The following is a 23797-nucleotide window of genomic DNA, read 5'->3' as shown; positions in this document are numbered from 1 at the left end:
TCAAAATGTCACGTGCATAAACCTTCACTGGACGTTGACGGAAGGTACCAAATAAACAACCATTTGTTTTTGTTTAGAAACTGTTGTGGTAATAGCTAAGAGATTGCTTGCATGGTAAAGATGTAGTCTCAAATCTCTTGGATTTTATTACTAATTTATTATCTAAACAACACCCCCTAAAATGAATGAAACAGGCATTATGTCTCTTGATGTGGCCTGTTGAGCAGTGTTTTGTGAATTGTTTTCCATCTCACAAATAAGAGGTGTCAATTCCAGGTTCAGAAAGTAAAAGTCCTCACCACGAATTTGCTCAAGCTTGCTAGATTTTCTAATTAGTGCAATCCAGGTAAAATTAGTGGAATCAATACAATCCAGGAAGCCTGAGCAAAATCCTGGTGAGGATTTTTACTTTCTGAACCTGGAATTGACACCTCTGCAAATTATCCCAAGAGTCCCAATAGACATCTAATTTAAATAGGTAAATTATTAATCATCTAATTTTAATAGGTATTATGGAATAGTGAAGAGTGGTTATTTTTGATGAGCTATTTTATATTTTATTTTAGTAGCGGAGTGTCTCTCCCAGAGCCTCCAGATGACGGTGTGCCCCACACAACCTTTCGATGCTTTAGAATGTTTATTTTAAATCTTTTAATACATTACTTTAATCTCTAATTTTAAAATATCTTATTCAAGCATTTTATATCACGCATTTTTTCACGATAAATTAAAATAAACCTCTGTTTTATGTGTTGCCAAACTTGGGGGACTTTTACTTTGATGCCTAATATATTTATTTATGTGTTACACCTCATAGCTAAATTCACAGGGTAAGAACACGCTTCGTAAATTTGGAGAACTTCAACGTTATGTTGAAGTGTGGGTTTAAGTTAAAGTTTAGCTCGTAATGTGTTCATCATTGAAAATAGAATTTCCTAACCCGCACTTTTAGTTTATTTTCGGTGTTTTTGGAACTACTGCTTTGGAGTTTATCGGAAATGACAGGCAGTGGTCACTGAGTGTTAGCTAGCTAGCTCAGTTAGCTAGCTAGATAATTAACCAAATAAGAAGTGAGTGTCAGTAGTAGTTAGCTAGATAACTGCCTACCTACCGTTTCAAAAACTGCAAAAGTTACTTTAGGCTTGTAGTAGATTTTACACTTTATTCATCGTTGATACCAAACACCACCAGCTAAGTTATGTGGCTACTGTTGACATGTATTGTGAAGTTACGAAGGTTACTAGGGACTTTTATCTAATTAGTGCTGTAGGTGGGCTGGTAGGTTAGATAACCAGATCAATCATGTGTCTTGCAATCAAACCTTTGGACGACATTGTGTGATTTCTGTGGTAGTTGGCTTGTTACCTGCCTTCCTAAATTTACCAGGCTGGATTAAGTTATACCTTGTTGTATGCATTTCTTTTATTGCATGCGTATATATTTTACACTACCAGACGGGCGAAATCAACTATCTAGTTAGCAAGAACGATAAATTGTTTTATATCTGTCTAAAGTTATAATGTGTGATGCACTATATATAAAAATATGAAAAAACACTAAGGTTTTCTCGAAGAAAGCAGGGCAGACGGTTGCAGTGAACGTTCTTGTAATGATGAGTGCTTGTAAGCCAGATATCCTGTGGTCTCCACATCATGCGGACCGCTATGTGATTTGTGACTCAGAACTCAGCCTGTATCGAATTGGGACTGTGGGTACCTCAGAGGCCAAGGCTGGGTCGCTCCCGCTGTCTGAAGAGACAGCGGCCACATTGCTGGCCATTAACTCCGACACCCCGTACATGAAATGCGTGGCCTGGTACCCGAAGCCCGAGCCGGAGTGTTTGCTTGCCGTGGGTCAGGCCAACGGCAGGGTGGTGCTCACCAGCCTCGGCCAGAACCACAACTCCAAATGCAAAGATCTGATGGGCAAAGAGTTTGTGCCCAAACATGCCCGCCAGTGCAACACGCTGGCGTGGAACCCTGTGGACAGCAACTGGCTCGCTGCCGGTCTGGATAAGCATCGAGCCGACTTCTCTGTGCTGATCTGGGACATTAGTAGTAGGTATTCCCCCGAGGCCGTGCCGGCCGAGAAGCTCCGTCTGTCCGGGGACGCGGACTCTGGCATGGTGGTGACCAAGCCGCTCTACGAGCTGGGTCAGAACGATGCGTGCTTGTCCCTGTGCTGGCTCCCGCGCGACCACCAGAAGCTGCTGCTAGCTGGCATGCACCGCAACCTGGCCATCTTCGACCTGCGCAACACCAGCCAGAAGACCTTCGTCAACACCAAGGCCATCCAGGGTGTGACGGTGGACCCGCATTTCCAGGACCGCGTGGCGTCTTTCTTTGAGGGCCAAGTGGCCATCTGGGACCTGCGGAAGTTCGAGAAGCCCGTGTTCACGCTGCCGGAGCAGCCCAAGCCTCTTACGAAGGTGGCGTGGTGCCCCACGCGGATGGGCCTGCTCGCCACGCTGACGCGCGACACCAACGTCATCCGCCTCTACGACATGCAGCACGCGCCCTCGCCCATCGGTGACGAGACCGAGCCCACCGTCATCGAGCGGGCGGTGCAGCCGTGCAGCGAGAGCGCCATCAGCAGCTTTGCCTGGCACCTCTCCGCCCAGAACCGCATGGTGGTGGTGTCGCCCAACCGGGCCATGAGCGACTTCACCGTGTTTGAGCGCATATCGCTGGCGTGGAGTTCGACCACCTCGCTGATGTGGGCTTGCGGGCGACACCTGTACGAGTGCGCAGAGGAGGGCGGGGCCGAGGGCGGAGCCACGGTGGAGAAGGACATTGCCACGAAGATGAGGGAGCGTGCCCAGTCGCGCTATGGCCATGACACTGTCCAAGTGTGGAGGAACCACCTACTAGCCGGGGGCAACGACCCTCAACTGAGGTCCCTCTGGTACACCTTGCATTATATCCTTATCGGCCAATAAACAGAAAGTGCTGTAAATTGTCAAGGTTAAAGTTCTTGCAGATGAAATTCACATTAATATTGCTAATGCTCATTGAACATTATTGATTATAGGAGCAAAGTTATACCTGACTTTCTGTCATTCTTTGCTAAATATGAGTTAAAGTTTCTTATCTAACGATCACTCATGCAACAATACACTGAGGACTTGGAACAGAGACAACAGGGAAGTAAACAGTCTCTGATCTACTCGGGCATCAAGAATATCGTCAAATCCAGCGCCGGTGAGTTTCCGTTTGCTGGTTTTTGTTTGCGAGTGTGGTAGGATCCATTGCGACCACATGTTCTCCTCCTTCTCCAACGCCCTCCAGGCACCACGGAGATCCGGCGGTGCTGGAAGGGCTCGGAGAGGCCGGCGGACGTGTTGCAGTACCAGAGCGAGGAGCGCTGCCTGGCCCTGCAGCTGTGCGGCTGGATCGGCCGCGGGCCCGACGTGGACGTGGAGCCCTTCCTCAAGTCCCTGGAGCAGGAGGGCGAGTGGGAGCGGGCCGCCTCCGTGGCCCTCTTCAACCTCGACATCCGCCGGGCCATCCAGATCCTCAACAAAGGGGCCTCCTCGGAGAAAGGTCTGCACCTGTGCTTTGGGTTTACACTTGGACGTTTGTGTCGTTTAAACTAGGAGCGGTGTTGGTGAGAGAATACTGCAGGACACCATTTATTTTAAGCCTGGGTGTTTACGCTCAGCCTCTGATAGTGGTGGTAGTGCTGAGAGGCCCGGGGAATGTCATTAGATGGGCTGTGTGAAGTGTGTGTGTGTGTGTCGTGGTGTCTGAGCAAGTCAGGCACAGTTTAGCTTGGAAGAGGCTCTAGTGCGCTTCCTCCCACAATGCTTTGCAGCCCGCCTCACTCTGACAAGACGTGTCTGGTGTGGCCCATCCGGGCGTTCCCCGCCCTCTCTCGTGTGCCCAGGCGACCTGAACCTGAACGTGGTGGCCATGGCTCTGTCGGGCTACACGGAGGAGAAGTCCTCCCTCTGGAGGGAGATGTGCAGCTCTCTCAGGGTGCAGCTGAACAGACCCTACCTGTGTGTGATGTTCGCCTTCCTCACCAGCGAGCCAGCCGCCTACGACGCCGTGCTGGTGCGTAACCGTACGCCTGACCGTAAGAAGACGCTGCGTCCTTGTAGTGGCTCTGAGTTGCACTTTGTCTGGTTAACAGTACGAGAGTCGAGTGGCTGTCCGAGACCGAGTGGCCTTCGCCTGCATGTTCCTAAATGACAATCAGGTAAAGGATTTATTCACTTATGTACATTCGTTTACTTTCCCCTTTAAATATTCCAAATGTATCAAGACACGTTTGTTCTAATTCGATCTTTCACGTTTGGTTTTTTTAGCTGCCGCGTTATATAGACAAACTGACCAATGAGATGAAGGAGGCGGGGAATCTGGAGGGCGTTCTGCTGACGGGCCTGACCAAGGACGGGGTGGATCTGATGGAGAGCTATGTGGACCGCACAGGAGATGTGCAGACGGCCAGCTTCTGTATGCTCAGGGTACGCCGACCCCTCCGACCCCGCTGCACGCAGACAGACGAGGCTGCGCAGAGCTAGCCCCGCATGCGCCTGCACTAATGACATAACCCAGGCTGGCCGACCTGCACTGGCCTGATCTGAGCTGTTAGCTGCAGTCCACGCAGCTCAACTTGCAGCTAACATGCATTCATGATTATGTGGCACATACACGATTCAGTGTACACAGTATTTATCATGTGGATCAAAATATATGGTTCTCAGAACACAGATAACATGTAAATTTAATTGTGCCGTATTTGTCAATTGTGATTTTTACCCCAATTGAAATTTGTTCTTTGGATTTACCCAGCTGTGCAGTTAGAACACACATACACTCACTAGTTAATACTAAGGTGCTATGGTGCACATGTGCCCAGAGAGCGGTGGGCAGCCCTAGCCCGGCACCCGGGGAGCAGTTGGGGTTAGGTGCCTTGCTCAAGGGCACCTCAGTCATGGCCTTAGGCCTGGGAATCGAACCCACGACCCTCCGGTCACAAGACCAGGTCCCTACCACAGGACCATGACTGCCCTCAAAGGACATTGGGAGTCCTGTGTTGCTTTTGTTTAAGATGCAGGAATTTTCAGTTCATCAGTGTGAACTTTCTCCTCTGTAACACCTGTGTGTGTTTAGGGCTCGAGCGCTGATGTGGTGAAGGACCCGCGTGTGCAGTGCTGGATTGAGAACTACCGCCACCTGCTGGACGCATGGAGGTTCTGGCACAAGCGAGCCGAGTTCGACATCCACAGGAGCAAGCTGGACCCCAGCTCCAAGCCTCTCGCTCAGGCATGACGCCCCTTATACGACTTCACCAGGCCGTAGTCACACACCTCAGCCCCTCTGAAGAGAGACTTCGCTTCTATAATGATCTGGGTGCTGTCTTCAAGTGTTTGGCAAAATAATACATCAGGTGTTTCAGATATAGATGCAAATGCAGCTCCCAAAGACTGAACTGTTGTAAAGGTGTATGAACATTAATTTCTTGCAGCTATGTCCACGGTCCTCCGTACACACACACACACCTCGCACTCTGATGCTCCAGCATGAATCAGTGGAGTTCATCAAGGTTCATCGTCGGTATCGATGTCCCTGTCCTGTGTTCCTCTCCCCCTCTAGGTGTTTGTGAGCTGCAACTTCTGTGGGAAGTCCATCTCCTTCAGCTGCTCCGCCATGCCCCACCAGGGCCGTGGCTTCAGCCAGTATGGCGTCAGCGGCTCCCCCACCAAGTCAAAGGTCACCAGCTGTCCCGGCTGCCGCAAGCCGCTCCCCCGGTGCGCTCTCTGCCTGATGAACATGGGAACGCCCGTGTCCACCTGCACAGGTGCCTGACCAACCGCACGCCCTCCTAACGCAGCACCCGGCAGTCCGTACAGGGCCGAGCCAATCACCACTGAAGGCCTAGCCTGGAATGAACGCCTAAAGCCACCCTCTTGTGGCTGGTTCTTATGCAGTAGGAGATTCATGGTGTTAGGATGTAGAGTTTTTAAAGTTCTAGAGTTCTTAAAACAGCTTGGAGTCATTGCCTCTTCTATAACCCACATAAACCTCTTTTTCACTAAAACTCCTGTCTGCATTGTACTCTCTTTGAATTTGAAATGGATGAAGTGGTTACTGTTGAAATGGACCAGGAAGAACGAGTCTAAAGAGCTGCAGTGTGTCAGATCCCAGCTGTGTGAACTGAATGTTCTGTGACCCTGCTCAGGCACGGGGAAATCCGACGAGAAAGTCCACCTGCCACGAGATAAGAAGCTCGCCCAGTTCAACAACTGGTTCACCTGGTGCCACAACTGTCGTCATGGAGGCCACGCCGGCCACATGCTTAGCTGGTTCAGGTGAGGGCAATAAATGGAATCGTTGGGCTTGGGGGCAGCAGAACTGAACCAGAAGGTCCTCTCACATTTTATAGGTCTTTCTTACTTCCCACTCCAGTGTGTGTAGCTGTTGGCCATGGATGACCTCAATATACTTTATGTCGTACTCATTGTTAGGCTGTGGCTGTAGTAGACTAGGTAATGTGTAAAATGAAACGTCCGTGCCTAATCTCTGGGATTTATGTCATGCTGTGTGTGCTTCTGCATCTCCTGAGAGCAGTATGAACTCTATTGTTCTACCCCCCCCCCCCCCCCCCCCCCCCCACACACACACACACACACAACCCTCCCCCTCCAGAGACCACAGTGAGTGTCCAGTCTCCGCCTGCACCTGCAGATGTATGCAACTGGACACCACAGGAAACCTTGTGCCCTCGGACACGGTGTAGCAGCCCTGGGTCCTCCCGTCCTGCACCACCTTCTGAAGACGCCAACTCACCCCTGGGCTGGGCGGAGCAGGAAGGCCCTCCTGGGGCCCTGACAGACTGGTCCGCCGCTCACCTGGGGCGCGCTGTGTTCATCTACCTCCTCAGTCCTTCAGGATGATACCATCCACACGCGTGACACGAATCATGAAGAGGTGAAATGGGACTGTAACCAGCAGATCATTTGTGGGAGATGAGCGATCAGGATTGCATTCTGTTTTGAATGAAACAACTTTATTACCTCAGTGTTGGTGAGGAGCACGAACTGAATGCTGTTGTTACAGTAGCTTTTCTTGTTCCCTTTAAATGTTTTAAGTGAATCTTTAGAGCAGGGTTTGTATGGTGCAGTTCATATCCCAGCATGCTGATGGTGAATTAGGGCAGGATAAGTAGATCAGAGAGCTTTCAGGTGCCCACTCCTGTTTGTTTTGAAGTAGTGTTGGTGTTTAGTGGGGTAATGAAATCAATGAATCCCCAGGGGCGGTTGGATAATTTTATTGTATACAGTTGTTCATCAGTTATTACACCCATAATGAAATGTTAGTTTTTTTATTAACATTTGCGAAACACAAATTTTCCTTTCGTACTGTTCTTCTCAGTAAAATGACATGTAAATGTGACCTTTGCCTTAAGATCTTTAGTTGTTGAAAGAGAGAATCACATTTGGTGCGTGTTAACATATTAACATCCCTGTTTGAAAGTTTTATATAACTGCATGGGTAAACATCTTAATTTGTTTTGTCCCTACTACTAAGGGGGATAACACCCAGATGCTTGTATTTACCACGTTGCTCCATGGACTAAATCACTTGGAAACTTATGCTATTTATAAAATTTCATTATGACTGACAATTCCATGTTAATTCTCTCCAATATCAAAACTAACAGGGCTTCGTGTGTGTTGATTTATTCTAGAATCATAATTATACACAGTAACTTGCTTTCTGCAAAATAGTGTTTCATTTTTGTATTATTTCGGGGCAAGTTCCCCAGGACCACCCCGTTTGTGCTGCCCAATGGCTAGACCATGGGGGGGGGGGGAGTTTTCTCCCTCGGCGTGCTGCGTGTGTTATAAAGATAAGAGACGACAGCAGTACAGCACCGAAAGGTTTGCGTTAAAAAAGCGCTTTAGTTTTATTCTAAGCCAAGTTTTTTCCTCTCCTGGCTAATATAAATTGCGTTTCCAATCAAGAATGCTGCTCGGTTATGTCAGCATGCCTGTCCCGGGCTCTTCTGACCGACGTGTGTCTGCGGAGCGGCGGGGCTCGCCGTCGTTTGGCTCCCGGGACCGGAGCTCCGTGAAGCAATCTACGTGTCCCTGTTCCTCACGGACCCCGAGCGGCAGTAAGGGCTCATCTACAAACTCTCTTCTTGAAAACGACTTTACAGGGCGCCGTGAAGTTTCCCGGTGGAGGGCAAGGTGTGCCAGTGTTATTAAATATGTCCTTGCCCAGGCTGTTGGCGGACCTACGACGTCTAACTGGGTTTGGACCCGTAGCTGCTTAGCTGCTCCGCTTGTTTGCACAGTTGTATCTGGTATAACGTGTCAGTATAGTGGTTGTGTTAACGTGTTCAATCGTGTGGGTTTTGAGAACTTTTTTAATGCCTGTCCACATATCTGGTCGTGTTCACTGTGGTTCTGTTATTGTTCGTTTCTCGATAAACGACAGGGGGGGGGGGGGGGGTTAAAATGATTTATTCTCAAGTTTCCGATTCAAACTGTCGCGCTACCCACTTCATGCAAACTTTTATAGAGTAAACCTTGCTAGAAATATGAAACACCAGCAAAGTAACATCGTGAAGAGGTGAAAAACGAAATGATAACCTAGCAGGCCCTCGAGAAGTCTCGTTACATTCTTCAGAAGTGAAGTTGATAGCTTAGCTGGTCACTCATCTGCACACAAGGAGGCACGTGGTCCATAATGAGACTTTATAAAGTTGGCAGGTACACAAACCATGTAGTTTTGGGTGTACTTTTACAAAACTCGCCAGCCAGCCTTTATAAATCAGCTTTAACTCTCATGGGAAACTGCAGGACATTGTGGCTCAGGCGTCTGTTCCCGACCATGCGGTGAACATGGATCATTGGTAGGGACTAGGGCCATTATGATTTGAAATGACTGATACGATATCGTATCATATATATATATATATATATATATATATAGATATAGATATAGATATATATATAGATATCATATAACCTGATATAAAAATCTCCCGGTATTAATCATCCATCTAAAACACAAAAGTCAGTGGTGGTGATTACAGAAGTCTCTCTGGATAAGGATCCTTGTGGTGCAAAAGGCGAACACATTCGTGTGTTTAATAAACGTTTGTTTCCACAAGGAAACAAAAATCTAATATAGCATCTAAAATGTGGTTACCATATTGACAGATGGGACTGTGGAAAGTAATTCCTCTTAGACTACCGTGTTTGCACTCAGCGAAGGTGTTTTCCTCATGGTGTCTGAGAGAACTGGCTGTGGTTACTTTGGCTGATCCTCGTGTTTCTGCAGCACCTGGTGCAAATGTCCTGCTGCTGCACACTGCAAAAGCTCTTGCGAGGCCTACTGTCACAGTTGGTGCAGTTTCTAATACCAGACAGTGGTGTTTGCTGTCAGGATTCCCTCTGTGGTGCTATGAAAAATATTTGTGAGGATTAGGGTGGTAGTTGAAATTCCCTCTGCCTCTGGAGGCAATAAAGACACTGTTGTTCATTCTTAATGTGATGTGGCCATGTTAAACTGCCAGGCAGATGTTTGAAATGGCTCACTCTTGTTCCAGGGATCTTTTGTTAGTCGTGGGTTTATTTATTTCCAGAATCCATCAGCAGTTGTTTTCAGCAGTGGTTCAGTAGCCGGTTGTTGTCCTGACAACACTATTACCTTTTCTGCCCCCTCCAGGTAGGCCTGCTTATCAGTGTTAGTGGGGAGTCTTACCAAAGCAACGTTGTCAGGTGATGATTGCAGGAAGGCAGGTGTGTGTGTGTGTGTGTGTGTGTGTGTGTGTGTGTGTGTGTGTGTGTGTGTGTGTGTGTGTGTGTGTGTGTGTTCAGAGAATAAAGCAGTAGACTCAGAACACGTCCTTCAGGCCTAGGTCCAGGAGTGTACTGAACTGATCAAGGGGGGGGGGGGGTGTATTCAAGGACATGGTCTCTTGTGTTAGTGAGACCAAAACGTCATATTTCACCGAGATATCCTTAGAAATGTCATCTTGCCTGCACATTTTGACCTGCTGTTTTTAAAGGTTCCAATGTTTAAGTGGATGCTATGAAGGTTTAAAGCAACAATCTATGAACCATAATCCCCCAGTTGCCCACACAGCCTGCGTGAAGAATCTCCACCTGAGACAGATGGCCCCTGCTGGGCTGCCTTTCCTCTCCACGCTCGGGGCCGGCGGGGAGTGTCGGATGCCGGTGGGCGATTTGCATGTGAAACGGCTCTGCTGAGCACAGAGACCCTGCAGCTGCTGCCGGGGACATGATCTGCAAGTGAATGCAGCAGGACCTCCAGCGTCGGCTCATTCAGAGGGCCCCCCCCCCCCTTACCTGTGCCACGGGATCGCATGGCCCCGCCCCCTAGATGGGGGGGGAGTTACAGAGCTGCAGGTTCGCAGGATACAGCAGGTTAACAGCATCCTGTTGCATTACACAGCAGATGGCCGGTTGGGCGGTTTTTAGTCTGTGTGGCAGAAGTCACATGCGGTGCGATGCATTAAACCTGGTTTAAATCTTAAGATTTGTAATTATGAGTCTCTGTGAACAAAAGGTGAAGATTCATAACATATAATGTGGAAGCAGTTATGTGATTGTTGGTTTAAATAAAAAAAAATTGTACTGGTTGGTCGTTTAAATAAAAAAAAGTTTCTAGACTGCAAAAGATAATGTAAAGGTGCATTTCTGTAGCTCAATTAACTGGGTGCAAGTGGACGGCTTGCATTTTCCTGCCTGTGCGTCACGTGCCCCGTGTCTGGGCCCTCACGTGTGGTTGGGCTCGCGTTGGCTGACGTCTCCTCCGTGACCCAGTCAGGCTGCTGCAGCTGTGTGCACGGTGCACTTTCGGTTGCAGGGGCCGGGTGAGCGCTGGTGTGTGGGTTGGAGCACTAAAGGTCTGGTGCTGAGTGCTCTCTGTCTGCTCAGTTTCCTCCTGTGTTCTCGGGCACACCTCTGCTGGAATCACAGAACGTCTGCTGGGTGCCCTGCTACACACGAACCAGCCGGTCTGGTTTTCAGCCACACCGTCCTGTCCGTCCTATCAAGAGGCATCGTGAGGTAGTTTGTTCTTGAGGTAGTTTGATCTTGTCGTAATTGTGTTTGTTGTGGGTTTGTATTGCCATTCGTGCATCATATTTCATTTGATTTAGAGTCCTAAAAATTTTGTGTATGTACATGTACGTACTAACTGAGAACTCCATATTCACTAATCATTTGACAAGGTGATTGAAACTGGACCATGTATAGGTCTGTGTGAAACTGGACCATGTATAGATCTGTGTGAAACTGGACCATGTATAGATCTGTGTGAAACTGGACCATGTATAGGTCTGTGTGAAACTGGACCATGTATAGATCTGTGTGAAACTGGACCATGTATAGGTCTGTGTGAAACTGCTTTTAACCTGATCAGAGTTGAAGATCCAGGGAACATAATATAAAGTATTAAAATTCTAAAGTATTAAAATTCTTGCATGATAAATTGGAGTGATATTCACCAAACGTTTACTAAGAAAGAACAGATATACAATGAAATACTGCACAAAAACAACCAAATGAGCTTTTAATTAACTAAATGAGCCAACCACATGAAACATGTCTAGCTAGGAATGATGTGGTGGGTATGGTCATAATATTCCAATGAGGACAGTTGATTGACAGGTGGTTATCATATTTGCATATTTTGCTACTCAAGCAGACCTAAATATGACACAGGAAATGAGAATAGAACTATGAGTATCGGAGTAATAGTTTCATTTCATACGTGTGAACCTAACAATGAGAATCGGAGTAATAGATTCATACATGTGTGAACCTAACAATCAGAATGCCTGGGAAAATAATTCTGATGTTCAGGGAACCAGATAATTTAAAAAAAAACGTATTTTTTTGGATAAAAAAAAATTTTTTTTGGATACGAATATATTGGATGACTTTTTTTCAAGTTTGAGGTTTAGAAAATACATACCTACAATTATAAGAAGGTAGTTAAATATAAACATGTGACACATGTATGACCTCATTCTGAAAATTCACAGGTTGTGTGTGTGTGTGTTTTCATGTGTGTGTGTCTCAGTGGATAAGTCAAAGCCACAGGCAGTAGGTCCTTCCCGGCAGGCCTCTGTAATGGAGCTAATAACTGGGCCGTACCTGTGTGGCCAGTGGCCCCGCGAGCCCCCTCGGACGCAGCACACCTGTATGACGGACAAAGCCACACAGGTGAGACTGCACCTGGGGCACAAAGACCTCTAACACAGCATGACAGGTACTGTGCTAGCATGTAGCTGTTCAGAGAAAAAGAGAAAGATGCTTATACACTTACAGAGCAACACATTAATCCACCCTGGGAACAAATGACGAGGGTTTAGTCCGCCGTTATTAGCTCTGGCCCACAGTAGCCATCTGGTCCTATTCTTGAGGGTTAAAGGTTAACGTTGGCTTGGCTGTGCCCCATTGTGTGCTTCATGTACAGTGTTCTCTCCCGCTTCACACCACTCATTATGCTGCTCTCTTCCAAAACAAATCAGAGACAAAGGCCAGACGTTTGGCCACCCGGGGCCGTGTGCCGAAGTGCTTTCTCTCTCTCTCTCTCTCTCTCTCTCTGTCTCTCTCTCTCTGTCTCTCTCTCTCTGTCTCTCTCTCTCTCTCTCTCTCTCTCTCTCTCTCTCTCTCTCTGTCTCTGGTGAGAGTTGGTGCCGTAGGTGTGCACACCTGGCCCAGCTGCGTGTGTGTACAGGATCTGGGGTGAGCGGGTGCAGTCACACCACCTGGCCCTCCAGGCAGCCTCGTGCCCTGCGCTGCTCTGCGGGAGCTGCAGTACGAGACCTTTACATATGCTAATATAGTCCGCGCACGTCTTGGAGACCTCGGGCCCTCAGAGCAGGCGGAATGCCAGCTGCCGGCTTGACGGGGTTCGGCTCTTTAACGCTTCCCTGGATCAAAGAAATAGCAGAATATTTAATCACCCTGGACTGTGAGCTGTGCACTCTGGACTGTGATGGTTACCCACCTGTTAACGTTAAACATCATTACAAATCTGTTAACTTACTAAATGTTTTTGTCCATTTTAGATTAGCTGAATAGAAATGACGGTATAATGTGCGCACGCTCCTCCTGCGTCTGGAGTGTTGAACCTCTGCCCTGGAGACGTGTGCATGGACGCTGAGGTGCAAGATGAAGCATGTGGAGATGTAACGTGATATGTAACATGATAGAGCGTGTGGAGATGTGACGTGAGTGAGCGTGTGGAGATGTAATGTAAGATGTAACATGATGGAGCGTGCGGAGATGTAACGTTACATGTAATGTGACTGAGCGTGTGGAGATGTAACGTGATATGTAACATGATAGAGCGTGTGGAAATGTAACGCAAGATGTAACGTGACAGAGCATGCGGAGATGTAACGTTAGATGTAACATGATGGAGCATGTTTGAAATCATTCTGCACTTCTGGGCAGGGCTGGCCCAGGGTTCTAAGGTTACCATAGAAACCAGTGGTTCCTCTGTGTGTGCCTACGGCTGGTTTGGCTGGACCTACCTTCATTGGTTCCTCTAACGATGACTTTACAGGCACATCAGTTGCTGCAGAATGTGGAAACGCATACACACACACACACACACAAAGACACACCAGGTTGGTTAACAGAGAGTCGTTATCAATGGGGATTAAATAAGATCATCTCTGGTCTCCTCACTTCGGTGTCATCATCTCAGGAACAGTACCTGTTGCTCTGCTTGTTACACTTCAACACTACTGCCCCGTTGCTGTAATCTGTAAGAGATTTGGCTTATGGACTGTTTTGTATTTATTCATTTGAAATGGCAGGTGCTCGGTTTCGTTTCCTCTGTAATAACTAAAGACGTGTTTGGATTTGTGCTGCAGACCCCTGGGTGTTGGACAGACTGGACGGGACTGAAGAAACACAGGCGTTCGTTATCCTGGTCTAGTGCTGATCATCAGAGAGAGGTGTGTATACACACACAGATATGTTCATATCAGTGGAACATAGAATGTGGTCAGTCATTAACCCTAATACTCATAAATAGGTTATCATCATTGTGGTCTGTTACTCTACATTGACTGTAGTTCATCTCTAAATATGGTTATGTCATTTTTAAATCATATATTTTTCATTACAACTACCATGGTTGAGTCTAAGATTGGCTGTCTTTACAGTGCAACATCATATTAATGAATCAGTGCACTGTCAATTCATGTGGATCGGTCCTAACTGGCAACGACGTTTAATGTTCATTCGCGTCCCATTCTATGTATATGGGCCTATACATACATGATTTAAATCTAACCTGAAACCAAAAGGTGACCCCTGTTCAGTGTGTGTGATCAAGATGGATCAGTATTTTAGTGTATTTTAGTGTATTTTAGTGTATGTCTGTGCTTCTTCTTTTATTGTGGTAATTATAAATAACTTGAATCTTTTTCAGATTACAAGACTGTGTCTGCAGGTACGGCAGAGTGTTCTGGGAGTGCAGCGTAATGCGGAGAAAGACAAGGAAGCAGCCACCCAGTGTCAGGTGTGTTTGAGCGTGTGTGTGTGTGTGTGTGTGTCTGTGTGTTGGTAAGGGGGATCTTATGAGGATGTGTGTGTGCGTGTCTGTGTCTGTGTTAGAAAGGGGGATCTGATGAGGACGTGTGTGTGTGTGTGTGTGTATGTTGGTAAGTGTTTGTTTGTTTGTTTGTTGATTGTTTTTACCATTAGTATTCTTCCCAGTTTTTTGTGTATGTCTTTTTTTAAATTCAGGGTAGCTTAGGGTTAGGCTCAGTTGAAGCCAATAAAATGATTGTTACAAGTAAAGTGAAGTGAGTGTTAATAGTCGTGTGTGTGTGTGTGTGTGTGTGTGTGTGTGTGTGTGTGTGTGTGTGTGTGTGTGTGTGTGTGTGTGTGTGTGTGTGTGCGCGTTTGTGTGTGTGTGTGTGTGTTTCAGACGAAGCTGCACCCTATGTCCGTATCCAGTGCGTCTGTCTCAAAGCCAAGCATGTGCAGGCTGGGCAGTGTTAATGACAGTGTTAATGACAGCATTAACCATGAGCTGGAGAGTGTGTTTGTCACCGACTCCTGGGCACAACAGCAGGAGAGGGTACACGCCCACACACACACACACACACTCACACAACCGCCTGCTCCTACTCCGTGGCCGGCTTTCTCACAATGCCGTTCTCTCCTCACACTTCAGGAGTTGCAGGATGGACGGTGTGCGCCGGTCCCCCATCATCACAGCGGTGACCCGCACACTCCGAGCACAGAGATGCACCTCTGTTCCCATGGCAACCACAGCCTTCACGTCTTTTTCTCGGCCGGTGAGCCGCAAGACGCCCGGAACCCCTGCAGGGGTGGGCGTGGCTTCCAGGAAGACCATGACGATGGTAAACCATTTCAGTGAATTGTACTGTACACATGCAACAACTTTGCTACTTAAAGCAATCTAGAGACTTGTGATGTACAAGCTCTTGCTGGTTATGACACATTGTCTATGAGTGTCTTACTTTGCAAATTTAAAATGTTTATCTGGACTTCTGTTCTGGTGTCAGTGACCGGGAGCAGCTCACCACTCCCCCTGCTGGTCAGCTCTCCCAAACCCAACAACAGCTTCGTGTTCAAGCGTGTTCCTCCCGAGGGCTGTGAGAAGATCAGGGTGTTTGAGGAGACTGCGTGAGTTTTTATATATCCGTTCTATGGACATTTCCATGGATCTGAAATATATGCATGTGTTTAAAATGTGTTCACATTAATTGCAAATGAAGGTTGTATTTGTAAGCTGATAAATGATATTCTCTTTCCTTGCCTTGTGTATGATGAAATTCTCTCACACATCTGCAGGTCACATGGCTTCCCCGTCATCTCCTGTCCTGACAAAAATAGAGTGAGCTTCATCCCGACGGGCGCAGGACCTTTCTGTCCTGTAAGAACACAGACCTCACAACCTGCTCCCCTCAGACTACAGGCCCGGCTCCCAGAACGTTCCCACTGCAGGGCCGCTCAACCCAGCGGGGGCCCCAGCACGGCCACTCCTGCTGGCTACAGCGCCTGAGCTGGCGGGAGGGGTCAGCCCTGCTCCAGAGGCTCCGCCCACACAACTGGTGGGCATCTTGGGTAGATTTGACAGGACTCTGCCAATCGCTACACCCTCCTACAGTTGCCAGTACTGTACTTAATCCTCCTAATGACTTAACCTGTAGCTCCTGCATTTCCAAACTTTTATTAACAACAGTGTCAAAATGATTCAGCTTATATGGATGTGTAGTTTACTAGAATATAGAGGACTGAGTGCACCCCTTCTAGACTCAGAACTATCGGAGAAAAATTTTCATCACACGACTTTTTATAGCCCCTCTAGTTACTATATACAATACAGTATTTGGACTGTCCCCATTAAACTGGCATGTACTTGATTGTTGAGTTTCAGAAGAAAGTCAAAACTGCAGTGGTTAATGAATTTAGACTCGGCCGTGGCTTTTTTAAACAATCTTTTATTACATATTTATATTCATGCTTTTTTACGAAGCCAAACGTATGTATTTTATTTATGTATCAGAGGTGTAGTATTGCCAAGATGATACAAATAACCAATAGCAATAGCTGTGTTCTACTTATAACATTGTTTTTAAAAGATAGTATAGTGTTTAAATGACACTAATATAATAAATTAAAGATTAATTTAGCTAAATGAAATCTTCAGTCCCACTTTTTCTTGGGTGTTACCACTCACATGGGGAATGGTTTTACACTTGCTAAGATGTAACACGCACAAATGCAAGCTGTGACCTTACTATGTAGACATCAATACAGACAATCTAGTTTCACCGACATGGCCAAGCAGATCAAAGCCTTTCTTTACTTCACTTCATTCCCATGTGAAGGCTGCTTCTTGTGCTTGTCCTGCGTGAGAAGACGTCTCATTTCGAGGGGGTCATGCCAGCTACGGCAATGCTCCTGGATTTAGGCTGTGAGCCTGAGCTCAGGTTCGACCTAAAGTACCATCTGAGTTAAGGTTTACGTTTTGCAGCACTGGTTTAAATTAGAAAAAAACACACACATGACTGAGTTTCAGAGAAATGTGTTCTGACCCTCAGTTTTAGCATTTGGGAAATGAATATGCAAATATCTGATTGTGAAATACGCCATGTAAAAGGTAGGTTTCTATAAATGACACTGACCTTTGCAAAACTTTGGTACATGCATATGTGACTATGGAATCAAATGGCCCGATGGTCTTTGCTCACACTCCAGTTACACCAGTGCTAAGAAATATATTATAAACTATTATGACTTTGGTCAAGGCAATGCTGTTTTCACCATTTGCTCACAAATCTGAACCATCAGTCCATGGAAGGCTTAAATTAAATGTGTTAAAGAACTGGAGATGTTTATATAACAGACGCCGCTGGAGTCAGAGGACACGCGCGTCCTTTGGGAGCAGTTGTGGGTAGGTAATGGTTGGGGGTCAAAGGTCACAGGGGTCGTCATGCTGTGTGCAGCTCATGGTCCTCGCCGCTTCTCCCCACCGCATCTGGATTGGTGAGGGGGTCCAGGTCAGCGAACAGGTCGAACCACACCGATCGCTCCTTCGCAGCTTTGGAGGACTCTGAGTGACGGTGACACAAAGATCCACTGTGAGGTAACAACTCGCTCTACATTGTTCGGTACATAAATTAACACAAGGCTTGTACAGTGTCGGCTGTACCTCTTGATGACTGTTTAGATGTGACCTGATTGGCTCCTGCAGTTTGCTCAGTGTTCTGAGAATTGGTCATAGCCCAGCCTAGAATGGAGATGATTTAGACAAATGTCTTGATATGTTTTACCAAAATTTAACTTAAAGTATCATTACATAGCTTTAATTTAAATAGAATCATTGGTCCTTTATATATATATATATTAATAACATTTAGATTATAATTAGAAGTACTTATTTATGCTTCAAGATATTTTATCATAGTTTCAAAGTACTAGGGCAAAGTACTAGCCTGCAGACACCATTAATATCTTTCAAAATATTGTGTAAATATGTTAACCATTAGTCACTTAAAATAAAGTTAAACTTAGTTCAACATGCATAAAAATTGAAAATGCAGCCTACAAACCTTTTATTACAGCACTGCAATTCAGACCATGCAATACCGTGATGTCTACATCTTCCACTCCTATTGTTGGTAGGGTCGTGTGTGTGTGTACCCTCATACTGTTGTCGTTCAGAAACGTCAGTGTGCCCCTTCATGCCTACCTGAGACTACGGACTGCAGGTCGTTCATGCTCTGGTCAAGTAACCGCGATGGGAGGAAGAACGAGGCCTTGTCTTCCTCAGCCTGGGTCTCGGCCAGCACGGACGAGCCGCTGAAAGTGGCACCTCCGCCCTCGTCCTCTCCCAACACGTCCTGCCACTCACAGGAGAACTCCTCCAGGAAGCTGGAGCCCAGGATCTCACTCAGTAGACTCAGGCTGTCCTGCTCCTGATGGCTGCTGGATAGCACCTCCTCGCCTGAAAACACACACACACACACACACACACACACACACACGTGGGATGTGAACTTCTCTTAAGATGTTCTGTTTTTACTTCTTAGTGAATAATAAGCACAGGTTACCAATAGGCAAAACGGCTTGTCAGATGATTTAAAGATTGAGATCCGTTCGTTTAAGATGAAGAAGTAGCGTAGATGGAGTAGAGTAGAGCAGGTACCTGACTGCACTGCGTCCTGATTTAAATCCTCCTCGTCTACCGAAATAAGCCTGTGGAATACAAAGAAGTGAGGGAGGAGCCCTCTAGGAGCACGGAGACGCGTGTCCCTGGGACAGGGAGGGCGGCGTGTCTTACGTCTCCTCCGTAGTCACACCGGCTTCTGCTCCTTCACCTTTGCCCTTTGTGTGCTTTTTCTTCAACCTTTTTTTTGCTCCCTGATCTGATGATTTCTTCTGTATTGTGGGAGAAAAACAGAGTACACAATACTTATTTTAAGAAGGTGGTGGGATGAAGCATTTAATAATTTTATGTAATTCCTGACAATGTTTGACAGACTATATCCACTTCAACCATCCTGTAACGGAACAAAATTCCCATCCTTGTTCCAAAATGATTACATTACACCGATCTCCATGGGATGCTCCATTAACGCTACATAAACGGCCACGAGTATTTCAGCCGCTGCGCCTGACCTTGGGCTCGGAGACGTCGCAGGGCGGGCAGCCTTTGAAGCTCTCGTGGATGGCTGCCATGGTGTGAGATGTTTTCTCCCAGAAATGCAGCAGCGTGGTCTGAAGTTCAGACAACAAAGAGCAGTGGAACCATTACCCAGACGGCACTGCTGAAGCTCATGAAACCCATGGTAAAAACGGGGAGCTCCAGTAAGACCGGAAGCAGTTCAAACGTCTTTGATGGATTTATTCCAGTTTGTGGGGGGTTTAAATCTCAGAGATTGTTGTAAAGCAGTCGTACACAAATCCCAGTGCAGGTATGATGAGCAGAACAAGGAGAAACGTGAGATGAAGGCCACCAGGACACGAGCGGGACGCCGCGTGAGAAAGCGGTGAACCAAGCAGGCCGACTGTACCTGGTAGTTGGTGAGGACATGGGAGAGCAGGTTGCACCGGCTGGCTCCCAGCAGGTCCACCTTCTGACACACGTCGTTCTTCAGCTTGTCGAAGCTCGTCTTGGTAAGGCGCACCTGAGCCTGAACCTGTGAAGGGTGATGTGGCGTGAGACGGCGCGAGACTGGCTGAAGACACCTCGGAGCTGCAAACCGGAAGCCGAACCTTCACGTTGTAAAAATAACTACAAAACATCTCGCTACTCCCTATCAGATAACAATGTACGTGATCAATTACTTCACCAGAAACGACAAAATAAATGATCGCAGAGGCTGAAGATATTTATGGTTAACATAACTGGAGATCCTACTGCTATTAAGTGCACTGTGGACAGATTTAAGGACAGTGTCAACTCCTATATGAGCTGCATTGATCTGTATCTATGAATTCCATAAAGACATATATACACTTGATCATTCTTTTAGCACATATGATGCATCATTACTTCATCTTCCCAGAACCTTCTTTATGTGAAACAGTTTTTCAGCACCTTTTATCCCACATGAACCACACACTCTCATCCAGAACCTCTGGAATCACCCTGACCTTGCGGAACTTCTCCATGTGCTTCAGTGTGTCTGGATCCAACTCCTGGGACACGTCCTTCATCCAGAGCAGAGCACCGCGGTACTCGGTCCTGGACTGCTCCATCCGGTTCACGGTCAGCCACGTGTCCGAGATCGCCCGGTAGCGGAAAGTCTCCACCTCCTGATACAGGCGACACAGCGGCACCCGCAGCGCCAGTCTGCAAGGGCAGGACCTCATGTTTAGAGATCAGGTTAAAGCAGGGATGTTTCGCCCCAGATACGTCACATCCAACAAGTCGACTGCAATCAGTCTCCCAATACCCCGTGGACGGGAGGAACCTGCTGGTCGCCTCTGGCTCACCTCTGCTGGGAGGAGAAGCACAGGGCCTTCCCCGTGGCCTGCATGATCTTGCCCGCCCAACTCTTGTCCTGAGAACCCTGTGAGCGGAGGAAGCGTCCCAGCTCGTTCTCCTCCTGGGACAGCACTGGCGGAGAGAATCACAGCAGGCACAACAGAGTGCACGCTGTGTTACAAGGTGGAAAGGTCGAGAGATTTGGGGGTTTTTTTTTTGTGTGTGTGTGTGTTTGGTGTTATGGGAATTTTTATTTAGGAATTATGGGAATTTTTACTCATGTTCTGAAGTCCAGCTACATGTGCACTTTAGTGCATGCTTGCCAGCAAATACAGCAGTACCTTAACCCGAGTGTTTGAATAAGTACATGTTTAAAAATACTCAAGTGGACCATTGAACATGCACTCCACATCAAAGTATGGCTACTGGAGGGGGTTTCCCCGCGAGACAGACGGACGTGAATGCTACTGGACTGCTGCTGTTCCAGCACTGACGAATCACTCAATGTAAATGCCCCTGGTATCGTTTTACGTTTTATTTGTTAATTGAGAAGCATAAGGAGAGTAATTACGGCAGATCCTTCTCTGGTACTGTTCTACCACTTTGAGGAGCTCCATGCACGTCCTCTGAACCGAGTGGAACACCTAGAGTGGTTAAAAAAACAGACGCATGTGTAAAAATAAAGTCAGAATCATCACAGTTCAGCCTAGAATACATTTTTCATGACTGTTTTTTATAAGAATTGGTCATTGGGCGTTATGTGCATTAATACTTGCATCTTCACCTCAAGTTTTGCATCAAGGTCCGCGTCTGAGGCGACGACGTGCTGGTCTTCTTTCTTCCCCGTGACTTTGATCAGCGTCTGTTTGGTTTTCCAGTACTTCTGCTGGAACTTGTTCACGACGGAGGAGTCTTGACTTTGAACAAAGCGATCAAACACATTAACGGGAGAACACGCTTCAGTCAACGGTAATGCTGCTAATAATTTATCACCGTGAATACTTACTAGTTTCCCTCGTCCATGTTTTCGAAACACCTCAAATGGAATAATAAAACGTAAACACACTGTTGAATACTGTTAACATGAGACCTACTGCACTTCAGTACTTAATTCTACAGTGCGTCATTATCAGTAGTCAGTAGTTCCATATTTGTGATAAATTAATGTAAATACACAAAAATGCATTTCGCAAGTTGCAGATGTACAGTGCGCCTTTAAGCTCACACGTCACATAATGAACATGCGTGTGATCTTAAGGTGAAGCACACAACTGCAGCGTGTGTGGTGATGTGTATGTTCAGACCTTCAGGGCCTCCGCTTATCACACTACAATGAACCCGGCGCTGCGTTTAATGGCCAGCTGGGCAGCTGAACAAACACAGCAGCTGAATTAGGGAAGGAATGAGATGGAGCAGATCTCGTGAATAACGACTCATAGCGAGTGAAGTCGACCTGCAGTGCAATTTTCTATTTCCAGCTGTTAATTTTATTCTCCCGTATCAATATTAAGGTAACAGTTTCGCCGTAATCTGACAGGCTTAAACAATAATTATGTCTATACAGTAAAACTGAAAGAGTTCACTGTAGGATATACGGGGTATATATAGTTTGAAAATGTAGCTTACCTTTGTGGATTTGACACTGCGGATATTTTAGCGCATCTTTTGTCCCTTGTCCGGCTTTCGCACTGTCAACCCGATGCTGCTCTACAGTGGAGGACGCGTCGGTGGCGCTGAAAGAATGATGATGTCATGAGAAGGAGATTATGGAAGGCCAACAGCGCCAAAACATTTTAGGGCGTTTTCACACTAGAGAGGCTACTCTGCAATCTCTGCGATGACACAAAGTTCGGTACAATTGGTCAAGTGTGAAAGCTGTTTTCGAACCCCGGGCCGATACGTAACGGAGAACCGATCTCTGTTCCTCCTGGAATCGGTATTCGTTAGCTCGCTTCGTGCCAATGTGGAAGCTAGCCCTCCTCACTCAACGACTGAAGCAGGTGGCTCTCGGTCCGTTTCTAATTGAATTCTGGAGCAGTTCGTTTGAACTATGAACACAATACAAGGCATATGAGCCAAACACAGGACATGACATCGTAAGATATGTCACTAAACATGTCACTACAACAGAGAACACTGAAAACAAACAAACAAATACATTGAAAATACAATTATATTTTTGACCAGAAACTCTGACCAGAGTAAAATATTTCACCAACATTTGCTTTGATAACAATATGATAGAAATATATTTCCACTTTCTCTAATTTGAAATTGATAATATGTTTAAATAAAGCAACAACTTTGCAGTTTAATCCACTTTTAATCCACTGTTCCACTTTTGACCCAAAACATACATTGTACACTAGGCTATGAGTTGTCAGAGTAACTTCCCAAAATCCTTACTTTCATAAAATATATTTCATCATATTATTAATCTTGATAAGAATATTCAATAAGGCCTAAAAACAATGAAAATCACACTGTATATTTGGCACTGGAAGTATCATAGATTGTTACATGTCTACAACATTCACCAATTTGTATATAAACCAACAACAATTTAGGGTGGGGTTAAAGTCCATCATAGGTCAACTACCGTCAAAGACCAGACTGTACATATTTTCAACACCAGAATGCCAGGTCCTTTAGGTTTACAAATGAAGCTCAAACAAGATTTCATTAATCTTCCTACTTATCTATTATACACAGGGTATGTTTTCACAGAAAAAAACTCTAAAGCAATATTTTAGAACAATTGCATGGAGCCAGGTACTTCGCTACCTCACAAAACTCACCCTGCGATGAGTGGGGTGAAGCAAGTGACAGTCTGCCCTTAGTCATCTCATGGATATTCCACATGGATATCCCATTTCCACAACACTTCAGTTTTTCAGGAATTAAGAAGTCTTTAGACAGTTCACTGACATATTTGTTGCAGCCTATACAGATGATATTTGAGTCTATACTCCTTCCCTACCAGAACACATCACTCATGTCACAGTGGTTCTCCAGTGACAAGACAGAAATAAATCTCTGACAAGCTGAAGAACTGTGTGTTCCACCAGTGGAAGAGTTCATATCTTCACCCCAGCAGTGCAGAACCAAGAAGAGATAGAAGACACTGAATGTCTGTCCTTCGAGATGAGCACTGTTCTTCAGCATTGGCTGATCTGTAAGGCCCTGATCTGAGGCTGCAGTTCAGTTCACACGTGTCTCAACTTGAAGCTAAGATTATTTATTTTTATGTATGTACAGTGTGTATATATAATATATATAGTTTACACAGAATTTGATATGCATCAAACAAACATTAT

General features: G+C 46.2%; 3 protein-coding genes across 7 annotated transcripts; 2 read left to right on the top strand and 1 right to left on the bottom strand.

Annotated features, from left to right (window-relative positions):
• Positions 1-815: 815 nt before the first annotated feature.
• On the top strand, positions 816-7670 carry mios (missing oocyte, meiosis regulator, homolog (Drosophila)). The gene is made up of 10 exons (XM_077012345.1): positions 816-2918; positions 3102-3200; positions 3288-3542; positions 3886-4055; positions 4135-4200; positions 4310-4468; positions 5118-5270; positions 5601-5805; positions 6187-6316; positions 6654-7670. Exons 1-10 carry the CDS (start codon positions 1610-1612, stop codon positions 6742-6744), a joined length of 2637 nt encoding a protein of 878 aa, XP_076868460.1. The 5' UTR covers positions 816-1609; the 3' UTR covers positions 6745-7670.
• Positions 7671-7821: 151 nt separating this feature from the next.
• glcci1b (glucocorticoid induced 1b) lies at positions 7822-16582 on the top strand. 3 transcript variants are annotated; one of them, XM_077012350.1, is made up of 8 exons: positions 7822-8124; positions 12072-12214; positions 13879-13962; positions 14442-14531; positions 14943-15095; positions 15192-15381; positions 15547-15667; positions 15836-16582. In XM_077012350.1, the coding sequence occupies exons 1-8, from the start codon at positions 7974-7976 to the stop codon at positions 16044-16046; spliced, it is 1143 nt and encodes a 380-aa protein (XP_076868465.1). In that variant the 5' UTR covers positions 7822-7973; the 3' UTR covers positions 16047-16582. The 3 variants fall into 3 exon arrangements, with proteins under 3 accessions (XP_076868465.1, XP_076868466.1, XP_076868467.1); XM_077012351.1 differs by having other exon boundaries at positions 8065-8200; positions 15836-16581; XM_077012352.1 differs by lacking the exon at positions 7822-8124 and adding an exon at positions 9005-11053 and having other exon boundaries at positions 15836-16581.
• A 217-nt stretch (positions 16583-16799) lies between these two features.
• Positions 16800-22390, bottom strand: ica1 (islet cell autoantigen 1). 3 transcript variants are annotated; one of them, XM_077012346.1, is made up of 14 exons: positions 22107-22390; positions 21785-21866; positions 21487-21516; positions 21265-21397; positions 21052-21124; positions 20489-20612; positions 20147-20345; positions 19564-19689; positions 19169-19267; positions 18831-18928; positions 18696-18745; positions 18240-18494; positions 17700-17777; positions 16800-17600 (listed from the first exon to the last, which is right to left on the bottom strand). In XM_077012346.1, the coding sequence occupies exons 3-14, from the start codon at positions 21501-21503 to the stop codon at positions 17479-17481; spliced, it is 1374 nt and encodes a 457-aa protein (XP_076868461.1). In that variant the 5' UTR covers positions 21504-21516; positions 21785-21866; positions 22107-22390; the 3' UTR covers positions 16800-17478. The 3 variants fall into 3 exon arrangements, with proteins under 3 accessions (XP_076868461.1, XP_076868464.1, XP_076868462.1); XM_077012349.1 differs by having other exon boundaries at positions 21785-21849; positions 22107-22195; XM_077012347.1 differs by having other exon boundaries at positions 21487-21866.
• Between the last annotated feature and the right edge of the window lie 1407 nt (positions 22391-23797).

The sequence above is a fragment of the Brachyhypopomus gauderio genome, chromosome 7 (assembly GCF_052324685.1).
Source record: "Brachyhypopomus gauderio isolate BG-103 chromosome 7, BGAUD_0.2, whole genome shotgun sequence".
Taxonomy (NCBI): Eukaryota; Metazoa; Chordata; class Actinopteri; order Gymnotiformes; family Hypopomidae; genus Brachyhypopomus; species Brachyhypopomus gauderio.
Note: the sequence above shows the minus strand (reverse complement) of the source record. Positions and strands in the feature narration are given on the sequence as shown.